The sequence below is a fragment of the Papaver somniferum genome, chromosome 2, assembly GCF_003573695.1.
Source record: "Papaver somniferum cultivar HN1 chromosome 2, ASM357369v1, whole genome shotgun sequence".
NCBI lineage: Eukaryota > Viridiplantae > Streptophyta > Magnoliopsida > Ranunculales > Papaveraceae > Papaver > Papaver somniferum.
In genome coordinates, this window is record NC_039359.1 from 61,551,306 (window position 1) to 61,563,165 (window position 11,860).

Below are 11,860 nucleotides of genomic sequence, written 5' to 3' on the forward strand. Positions count from 1 at the left end.
TACAATTTATCATCAGCTCATTCCAAAGCGCTTTCGTCCCAAACAAAGCAATTCATGACAACATATCCATAGCTGCTGAACTGTTCAACCATATCAGATGTTCGTCACCAACCCTTCATCCAAATATTGCACTGAAATTGGATATCAAAAAGGCTTATGATAGCCTAGATTGGGGATTTGTCAAAGCCACTTTCACAAAGATGGGTTTTCCTGCTACATTTTTTTACTACATCATGACATGCATCATAACGGTCACATATGTTATTAATATCAATGGCTCGACTCAAGGTCACATCATACCAACTCGAGGCCTTTGGAAAGGTGATCCGTTATCACCTTATATCTTCATCATTTGCGCAGAGATATTGTCAACAAACCTGGGAAAAATGGAGATAGAAGGAAAATTGGAAGGATTAAAAATATCTAAGAGAGGGCCTCCTATATTGCATTTGATATATGTTGATGACCTACTCATCACGTGTAGGGCCAAACCAAAAACATGTGCTAACCTGAATAATATCTTGCATAAATACTCTAGTTTATCAGGACAGGAGATTAATAGAGACAAATCAAGCATCATTCATCATCCAAAACTTTGGCCACACAATATCTAAGAGATAGCGTATTTTTTCCAGATAGAGCCAACAGCAGATCCACCTAAATATTTAGGAGTTACTTTCAAAAAAGGAAGATACTCAGAACATATTCACACGGATCTAATCGATTGACTTCAAAGGAAAGCGCAAGGCTAGATTAAAAAATGCGTCAACCAAGAAGGATGATTGGTTCTGATCAACACCTCACTAGCTCCAACAGCTAATCATAACATGCAAACTCAAATGCTACCAGATTATGTGCATAAGAAGATGGACTGAATAACCAGGAATATTTTCTGGGGACACAATAATCTACAATGAAAAATACATCCAATTGGATGGGACAAGCTGTCAAAAACAAAGAAAGAAGGAGGCGTTGGCATCAGAACGAGCAAAGAGCGTAATCAAGCTTTACTACTCAAAAGAGTATGGCACATGCATACAAGATATCAGTCGATATGGAAAAAGATGTGTGACGACAAGTATCAAACAATGGAACAATACTGATTCCCAACATCCAGGCCCACAAAATCAAATTCAAGCCCGTACTAGAAAAGTTTATCTAACTTAGTTTTTTTTTTGCAGGACAATTGTTTTAAAATCATTGGAAATGGAAAATCAACTAAAATCAGAAGCAACTGGATACCAAAACAAGTAGTACCAATATCAACAACACTGGCACAAGATGCAACAGCTGATTCACTGATCAATATGGATATACAAACACATGGAACCATCAGAACATCTATCAGTCATTCAACATCAATACGACCCAAAATATCATCAACATTCACCTACCAACCTCACCATCACAAGATACATATACTTGGCCGTACTCCAAATCAAGAAAGCATACTGCAAAAACTGAATATACTATTCTCACCTGTTCCCATCCATCAACACCTTCAAACTTAACACCTTCCATACCAACACCTCCCACAACATCACCAATCAACCAAACCACAATATCCAACAACCTTGTGGACTGTAGGCCCATTTGGGAGCTTGATGGTCCACCAAAAATTAGGCTTTTCCTATGGAAAGTCGCATTAGAAGGATTACCAAACTTCGATAAACTTCACCCTATCCACCTCACCCCTACCAATCAATGTCCAGTTTGCAACAGACATAGAGAAACCGAGCAACACCTCTTTTTCGAATGTACCCAAGCAATAAAACTGTGGAACCTTATCATCACCCATCTACCCAGAAGCCTAAACCCACCACCAAATACAATACCCAACAAACCAAACAACATCTGGGAAATGCTAGCAAACAACCTGACGGCAACAACTAAAACTTTTTTTCGGATTTACCATCTGGCGGTTATGGCTTGCAATAAACTCACTAATTTACCAAAGGAAAAAACAAACGGAAACACAACTTAAAAGTATTGTTCTAACAATGGTCAAAGAATTTCATTGGGCCCAACATCACCTGATACCCATCTATCTAGGACAACTCCATCAAGCAACAAGAATTAGAAGATTCGGAGATATCACGATTCACGTGTACATGGAAACCACCACAACAATATTGGATCAATATAAACACTGAGCACGAGGAAATCCAGGACCGGCAGGAGCATGTATTGGAAGAAAAAATACAGGACAAGTGATAACAGCAATGGCAACTCCTATAGGCATTACAACAGCAATAACGTCGGAAACGTGGGGGCTCCTTTTAACAACAAGATTAGCAACAACATACCAATGGCCTAGGGTGTGGTTCGAAGCAGATTCACAAGATTTAGTGCAAACGATCACAAACAAAGACATCACCTACCCATGGGACCTTAAAGGACTTCTACGAGAAATCAAGCAACTTATGGAATGCATTCATCATGTTAAGCTAACACATGCATATAAAGAAGTCAACCAGGCGGTAGACAAATTGGCGAATGAAGCGGTCGAACACCAACAAAAAAACCCAACTTCATCGAAAACAAGAATTTGGGACACCTCTTGCCCATCTTTTATTACAAATATTGTAACTGATGATAGGAATGGGATATCCTACACCCGTACTATCCGAACTGTTCTTTAATCCTTTTAATAAAGCTACCTCCTTCAAAAAAAGAAAAAAAAATATTTCTAAAATAAAATATTAAAAATTACAACTAAAAAGTTTAAAATAAATGAATAAACAAATAAAATAAAAAAACGCAGTAACAAAGTTATTTAGACCTGATATAACCGTTTTCACGCATGTTAAAACCGTTAGATAGGAAATTCAGATTATAATTTATTTATTTTTTCTATTTAAACCTTATCACCCATTGTTTCTGATAAACGTCAAATACACGTATTTTTCGCTAAACAACGCGTTTTTTGTCTGAAACGTGCTCACACCCGTGCTAACGTTCACACCCTATTGCCGTAACCCGACCTGTGACCTGTTTTTCAAACCTTGCATACACTTGCATGTGAATCACTTTCTTGTGTGCTTCCCCATCCAGACTTGTTGATTAGAAGAAGGTTATCCAATGATATTTCTTTAAAAAAAGAGTCAAAGATAAAGCTCGAAATTATGAAGAAAGGGTTAGTATTGGGACCTTAGTTCCACATTGGTTAGATGGTGCTTAATTGGGTAGTTTATAAGTCAACGGGATCCCTTAACTTGTATACCGGTTTTAGAGTTGAGTTCTACCCATGGGCTTATGACGAGTTTAGGGTCGGTACCCTAACATTTGGTACCATAGACAACCACCACGACCGTGCTCCACGGAAGGGTTACCTATATATAGGCTATATTAAGTTGTGGATACACCTATGTATGGGCATGGTTGTGACCCCATTGAATACTGGTAGTCGAGTGGAGACGCCATAAGGAAAGGGCTACCGCCGGGCCAGTGTTGATAAAGTGGGCACGTTGAGTCTGGAAGCGTCGTGGGATGTTGGGACCTTAGTCCCACATTGGTTAGATGGGTCTTAATTGCTTAGTTTATAAGTCAATGGGATCCCTTAACTTGTAGACTGGTTTTAGAGTTGAGTTCTACCCATGGGCTTATGACGAGTTTAGGGTCGGTACCCTAACAATTAGCAAATTCAATTGAGAACTTTGTTGTTTAGTCCACTAAATCCGACTCGGGTTAATAGCTAGTCCATCGGGAGAAGTTATTTACTCGCTAGTCCAAAAAAGGTTTGAAAATATTGAAATTACTCTGCTAACCCTAACATATAGTACTATGTAAAACCCTCTTTTATGCTCTCCATAAGCATCACTACGTACCTACATATTAATATGTTATGTATTGATACTACATATGTATTATTGATAGTACATATGTTACTACATATTAATATGTTATGTATTGATACTACATATGTAGTATCAATATGTTATGTATTGATACTATAATGTATTGATACTACATACCAGCATGTGTTATGTTATGTATTGATACTACATGTTGCTACATATTAATATTTAGTAACATATTAATATGTATTGATACCACATACCACATATGTTGTAGTGATCTACACTACAAAAATGGCGTTAAGAGGCGGGAATTCCAGATCTAAAGTCTGCGGTGAGAAGAGAAAGAATAATTAAGGAAGAAGATAAGATTTATTTTATTAGCTGACTAAGAAAAAGAGAGTACATGGGTAATAAATAGAGACTAGCGTACACTCTCACACGCTCGGGAACACACACATAAGATTAATAAGTATTATATCACCCCGACTAAAAGATAGAAGGAACCCCACATGTTTGCCCATAAGACGTTATACTCTTTTCACTACATTTCCCACTACTTCTTGAGATCCTTGTCCTCAAGGATCAACTTGGGAAACTGCTTCGCCATGAACTGTTTGTCTTCCCATGTAGAATCCTTCCCTGATGAGTTCTCTCATCTAACCAAAACTTGTGACACCCTCTGCTTGTTCTTCATGATCTCTCTAGTGTCCAATATCTTCTGTGGAGTAATCTTCATCTCCTTATCTTTGGTTAATGCTGGCAGAGTGGTTTGTGGGAGCATACCAGTACCAAGATTGGGTTTAAGCTGAGAAACATGAAAGGTGGGATGTATCTTAGAATTTGGAGGTAACTGGAGTTTGTAGGCCACCTTACCTACCTTGTAGATGATCTGATATGGACCAAATAATTTGGCTGCTAGCTGTAAGTTCCTTCTCAGTTGGACAGAGGATTGTCTATATAGCCTTAGACGTAAGTAAGCCCAATCCCCCACCTCAAAATACCTCTCTATACGCTTTTTATCAGCTTGTTGCTTAAATCTATGCTGAGCTTCCTCCAGCACACCCCTGAGTAACTTAGTCATAACCTGTCTTTGGTGTAGATATTCATCAATTGTAGCATTAACTCCTGCATAGGGAAACTCTACACCATATTGTGGAAAGGAGTAACCATAAAGTGCCTACAATGGAGTGAGCCTTAGGATTGAGTGAAAACAAGTGTTGAACCACCACTCAGCCAATGATAACCATGATACCCATTTAGTTGGATTGTAGCTGGTCATGCACATGAGATATATCTCTAAGCATGCATTCACCCCTCTCTGTTTAGTCATCAGTTTGAGGGTGATAGGATGTACTCATGCTCATAGCAGTACCCAGCTTGGTGAATAGTGCTTGCCAAAAGTTGCTTAGGAAAACATTGTCTCTGTCTGACACAATACTCTTTGGTAACCCATTTAATTTAAAAATGGTGTCAAGGAATACCTTTGCAACTAATACTGCAGTGTAAGGATGGCTCAAGGCTATAAAGTGTCTATATTTAGTGAATTTGTGCACCACCACCATATCACTTCTCTTCCTTCTGACTTAGGCAATCCAGGGATGAAATCCATGTTGAAATGTTCCCAAGCTTGCTCAAGTATGGGTAATGGCTGCAACAGGCCAGCTGGTAGTGTTGATTTTACCTTGTGCTGCTGACATATGTCACATTCTTGAATAAATTTAGTGATTTTTACTTGCATTCCAACCCAGTAAAAATACAATTTGGCTTTCTAATAGCTGGCTTGAATGCCAGAATGTCCACCTATAGATGAAGAATGAACTACTGTGATGATTTGCTGTCTCATATTTCCATGGCTTCCTATATAGATTCTGCCTTTATACTTAAGCATTCCTTGATCATAAGTAAATCCAGGTTTAACTTCTCCTTGAGTTAGTAATCTTGGATTCAGTTCTTGAGCTAATGGGTCATTCTTATAGCTGTATTGAATGTCTTCCATCCATGTTGTCCTAACTTCTGACAGAGCATGACAAGAGGGTGGATCTTCTAGCTGTACTCTGGAAAGAGTATCAGCTACCTTTTTGTCAGCTACCTTCCTATATCTCAGCTCATAGTTGTATCCCAATAACTTGGACAACCATTTTTGTTGCAACATAGTATGCATTCTCTGATCAAGAAAATATTTAATGCTTTGATGATCTGTAAAAATAATGAACTTGTTGTTTATTAGATATGGGCTCCACTTTTTTACTTCCATCACCACACTCTTCAGCTTCTTCTCATAAGTAGATAAAGCTAAGAATCTTGCTCCCATGCCTTTACTGAAATAAGCCAAGGGCCTTCTTTCTTGCATAAGTACATCTCCCACTTCAGTGTCACAAGCATCAGTGGCTATCTCAAAGGGATTAGTAAAGTCAGGAAGTGCTAGAACTGATGTAGTTGCCATAGCTTTCTAGAGAAGATCAAATGTTGCATGTGTTGTTGTGGACCATTGGAAGTTGTTCTTCTTTAATAAATCAGTTAGAGGTTTGAAGACCAATCCATAATTCTGCACAAACTTCATATAACACGCAGTAAGTCCTAAGAAACCTCGCAAGTCCTTCAGGGTTGTTGGTGTTGGCCACCTTTGCATGCATTCAACCTTAGAAGGATCAGTTGCTACCCCTTCTCCAGAGATTATGTGGCCTAGGTTTTCCACCTTCTTCTGTCTAAAAGAACATTTACTCTTCTTAGAAAATACGGAATGTTGCTTCAAGAGTTCCAAAGTGAGCTTCAGATGTTGAATGTGGGTCTCCTCATCTGGATTGTATACTAATATGTCATCAAAAAACACCAAGATACATTTCCTTAGATGTGGTTTGAAGACATCATTCATTAAATCTTGAAAGCTTGCAGGGGCATTGGTCGGCCCAAAGGGCATGACTAAGAATTCATAATGACCCTGGTGAGTCTTGAAGGCAGTTTTATGGATATCATAAGGTTATACTCTTATTTGGTGGTAACCAGCTCTCAAGTCAATCTTGGTGAAGAACTTGGCTCCCTTGAGTTCATCTAGTAATTCTTCTATGAATGGTATGGGGTACTTGTCCTTAACAGTTATCGCATTCAGCCTTCTGTAATCAACACAGAACCTCCATCTTCCATCCTTCTTTTAAAACAATAGTATTGGAGAAGAAAAGGGATTGTGGCTAGGCCTGATCACTCCAGTTGTAAGCATTTCTTGAATCTGTTGCTTCACAACCTCCTTTTGGACATAGGGTATTCTACAAGGCCTTTGATTTGGTGGTGATGTTGAGGTTTTGAGTGGAATATGATGGTCATGAGATCTGGCGGGTGGAAGGGAAGTTGGTTCTTGAAATACATATTGATACTATTCTAAAATGTTCTCTATGTTTTTCGGAGTTGGGTACTGATAGACACATTTTTGTGTCTAATTTTTCCTCAATGTTTCGTGTTGCTAATACTCGTTTTCGTACTTATTATGGTGTTTTGTGTGTTTGTAGGTATTTTTTGGAAATAAATATTGTTGGAAAATTCGGCTCGAAAAATCACTCGGAGCACCCCCGAAGGACATTTGCTATACGGACCCCCACTTTTACTAAGGAGCACCCACGGCTATGTGTAGCCCATTTTTCTATAGCACCCAATGGTTATTTGGCATCCAAGACGTTGGATAAGGGCTAACCTCCTTCTTCGTTTGAATTAAAAAAATTGGCGGGAAAATTTTCACACCACTAACAGATTTTCAGTTCGTGATTTGGAGGGGTTATAGTGTGATTCAGCGGCTGATTTTGATTGGGATGAACGTGATATTCCCAAACAATGCTGGTATGGGTGTTCAAATGAGTGTACTTGGTATGGATAATCATTGGGAAGAAAACAGGGGAGTACGTGTGCAGTTGAGATAATCACGGGATTTGCATGAGTTGGAGAGAGTTTTGCGCATCCAAGGAAGATTCTAACAACCATTTGGGTCGTGACAGAGATAATATTAAGGAGAATTTGCAGTTGTATAACGCGTGCAGGAGCAGAAAAGGGAAAGAATATTTTCCCATGTCTGTCAGAGTTTTTGAGAATTATCCTGGAGTTATTACAACGATTCTTAGGCCCTGTTGAGTATATAAAGACTGTTCGGAGGTCATGCAATGGTTACGGAGAGATTGGGGAGAAAATAGAGCAAAGAAACGTAAGTTGGAGACATCTGCTGTTGCTTCCATTGAAGAGAACACGAAGAACATTAGACTGTAGAAGACAGTCGTTGTGCTATAGTGACAACGACACTCTATTTCTATTGTTCACTGTAACAGCTCGGTTTGTAACAGATATAAGTGTTACAAACCCGATTTTAATCTTTTTTCTCCCATTTCATTATTTGTAAACACCATTTGAGCAATGAAATCAATTTTTGAGCGTGTTTACAACATGATAATGAGCTAAATCTCCCACAACCAAGGCAATGAGGAAGCTATTTACGCATGAATAATTGGTAACTATTTTATTTTCTCTAATTTATAATTTATAATTCACTCAATCACTGCTTTTGCAGAGTTTTAAATTTTTTGCATAATTTTCTTAATTAGTTGTGATTCAATCTGATAGGTTATACTTTATTTAGTCAATTGATAATCCATGCTTAGGGAATACAGTTGATATTTGAGAATTTTCCTGATTATTTGTGAGTTAAGAAAATAAGGGACTTGTAAGATAATTAGAGTTTTCGGTTATTTAACATCATTGATTCGTGTGTAATAGTGGAATCGGTGTCTTGGTTATTTTTAATTCTTGAAATTAATTTTGCAACAAGTTTTCTATTTTTAAGTTTTATAAGTCTAAAATCTTTTGCTTTCACAAATCTCAACGAACTTATTACTACAACAACTTGAAATCACATCAGCTACCTTCAGGACAAGCTTATATTGAATATAAATGACGCATAAATGCATGTGGATTCTTTTGTAGGTACTTATGGAAAGCTCTGTCAGACATCATGGTGACACTTGCTGGTTCAGTGTTTCCTACCAGCTCAATCTCCTGTCCTTCTCTACAGAAGGTGATCTTCATTTGTTTAAAATCAAACTGGACTGGGCTTATTTCTTTCATCCAATCAACCCCTAATACCATGTCACACCCACCAAGGTTAAGTATCTGATAAACACATTTTTGTGTCTGATTTGTCTCGATTCTATAATTGATAGTGCTCATTTTTGTACTTATTACGGTGTTTTATGTGTGTGTAGGTATTTTTGGCCAATAAACATTTTTGGAAAAATCGGCTCGAAAAGTTGTGTGGGGCACCCCCGGAGGACATTTGCTATTCGGACTCTCACCATGGATAAGGCGCAACCTAATTACTAAGGGGCATCCCTGCAGGGAATCTACTATTCGCACCCCCACATTGGATAGGGGGAGACCACTTTCTTCTCAAAATTCAAAAGAAAAAATTGGCGGGAAAAAAACCAGTTTGCATACCAGAGTTAGGGTTAGATTTCTAGGTTGTTTTAGGGAGATTCAATCGCGGGAATTTGTTGGGCTGGACGTGATTTAGCATAACAGGCTTGGTATGAGCGCTGGAATGGATTGAATTGTGATAGAACTCGAGTTGGAGCAAAACAGAGGTGAAGTTACACACGGGTCTCTGCTGGCCTGATTTTTGAAGTTTCAGGGAGATTAAACCGGAGATAATCTTTTCGGAGATAGCTACTTACCTAATAGAGAGTTTGGGATGATTTGGAAAGCTCAGAAACGCGTAAACAAGTCGGCAGAGAAGATTATTTCCGTGACTTGCACGAAAAGAAAGAGAGAATTTTTATCGGAAATTTTAGGTTTCTGAGCAGTATAAAAGGAGTTCGGATAGGTCATAGAAGGGTTACGAATAGTTTGGGGTAGTTTAGATAACCACAGAAAGCTCAAAATTGAAATTACAGACATTCAGTTCTGCTGGTGTAGGGGAAGAACACGAAGAACATACTACTCCCAGAGACAGTCGTTTCTTCTACAACAGTTTTCATATATCGTTTCTCTAACAGTTGTTTGTAACGCTTATACACCGTTGCAAACTGTCTGCTTAACTAGTTTTCTCTTGTTTTTCACCCATTTGAGCTATGAAAACCTATTTTGAGTATGTGAATAATATGAGGAGCTAAACCCCTTAGCCGAGGCGACGGAGGAAGCCATTGTTCCATGAAAAGTGCTATATATTTCTATTTTAATTAATTCTTGCAATTTTTTTATGATTATTTGCATGGAACTAATATTGGAAAATTGATTTTTATTGAATGATTGTGATCCGTTTTGATGGAGCATGCTTAGTTTAAGACTTTTGATGTTTCATGCTTGATGTATACAATTGTTACTTCAAAAATCTACTAGAGGCAATATATTAGAATCACTTTAAACGCAAAGAATTGCATGAATATTGATTAGATTAAATCAATTAATTGGAAAATGGTGGAATCCTGAGTCTCGGTGCTTTTTATAATCTTGATAACAACTTCATCGTGAGTTTTTATTTTAATTTAAGTCTAAAACAAATCTTCACAAGTCTGAGTGAACGACAACCTTTTACCACTATCTACAACAACATAAAAAACCACATCAATTTTTGGCGCCACCGACGCGGATTTATATTAGGTTTTATATTTATTTTATTTCTTTTAGAATTTTTGTTCTCTTTTACGCCTTTGGTATTTTTCGATTCTTTTCAGATTGGAGCGAAGCTACAAGGAAAGAAAAAAGTACTATAAAAGGAAAGCATCGCCAAAGAAGGAAAGAATAGAGGAATCCAAAAGGAGTGAAGAAGAAGATTTTTTATATAGTTATTTTGTTTTATTTTTAGAAACTGTAAATAGGGTTTTATTTTTTGTAATTTTTCTTTTTATTTTTGGACACTTTTTGGACTTTATTTTTGGACTGGGACATTATTATTTTTAAACCCTACGGAAGGGTTGGTTTAAATAAAAACTGTGTGCAGAGAAGGACGGTGATTACGATATCGCCTCGGTCCCTCGGGTTCGTACATGACATAGGAGTCATGGCCCGAGTCGACTTCAGCGGTTCTTCGCCCGTCTGGTACGGGAGGTAAGTTTTTCAAAACACCCGCGAATCCCCTGCCAGCGGGTTTACTGTACTCCTTCGTTTGCATATATGTTGAGGACTTGAAAACGGTTGCATTAATTTCCTAGTAAAGGGCAAGGACTGGCCATACAAGATAAGGGTTCGGATTTAATCACCGTTCTCTTCTTGCCCGCCTTAGGAAAACGAAACCAAACGCGAACCTAAGCCTAAAATTTTGTCTAGAACGAGACCGATAGGGTAACGAGCATAATAGGAAAGTCGTTCGAAAAATATTGGTTACTCTTTTGAGCATACTTCGAAGTTCATGATGGTTTCTGTGAGTTGAATGCGTGACTGTGCCGCCTTGTAACCGGTGAGGCCTTGGGTATCAAAGCTCCACTGAGCTTGCCTCGCCTCGATTCAACTTACTTTGACTCGGATTGATTCCAGAGGGGTTTGCTCAGATTGTAACGAGTTCTTTTTCGAAAGAATATAAGCTGGTCTAGAAACAATCTAAGTGGAACCATCATGCTTTTTGTTTGCTAGAAAATTAGGTTTGATTTGGTTGAGTCAGCCTTGTTTTGTGATTGCATAGAATCCCAAATATCCCGATAGTGCCAGAAATGGCAAATTTAAAAGCTTTGTTGAAACCTACTAGGACTACTCGTCCCTCCTGTATCGGGTTAGATGAAACTGAAGCAAATTATGAACTTAGGCCTGGGACCCTACAGATGCTCCCAATTTTTTTAGGGAAAGAAAATGAAAACCCATACTTCCATGTTATGGACTTTGAGGAAATTTGTAGTACTCTAAAAATTAGAAATCTTGATGATGATGCTTTGAAACTCAGGTTATTCCCATTTTCCTTAAAAGATAAAGCCAAGTCGTGGTTGTATAGTTTGGATTCCGAATCAATCAAAACATATGAACAACTTACATCTGCCTTTTTGAACAAGTTTTTCCCTAGGCACAAAACATCGTCTATTAGGACGCAAATCTGCACATTTTCT

General features: G+C 38.1%; 1 protein-coding gene across 1 annotated transcript; it reads right to left on the reverse strand.

The window, feature by feature from the left end:
- Positions 1-6,249: 6,249 nt before the first annotated feature.
- On the reverse strand, positions 6,250-6,672 carry LOC113351182 (uncharacterized mitochondrial protein AtMg00860-like). Its single transcript, XM_026595217.1, has one exon. It carries the CDS (start codon positions 6,670-6,672, stop codon positions 6,250-6,252), a length of 423 nt encoding a protein of 140 aa, XP_026451002.1.
- Between the last annotated feature and the right edge of the window lie 5,188 nt (positions 6,673-11,860).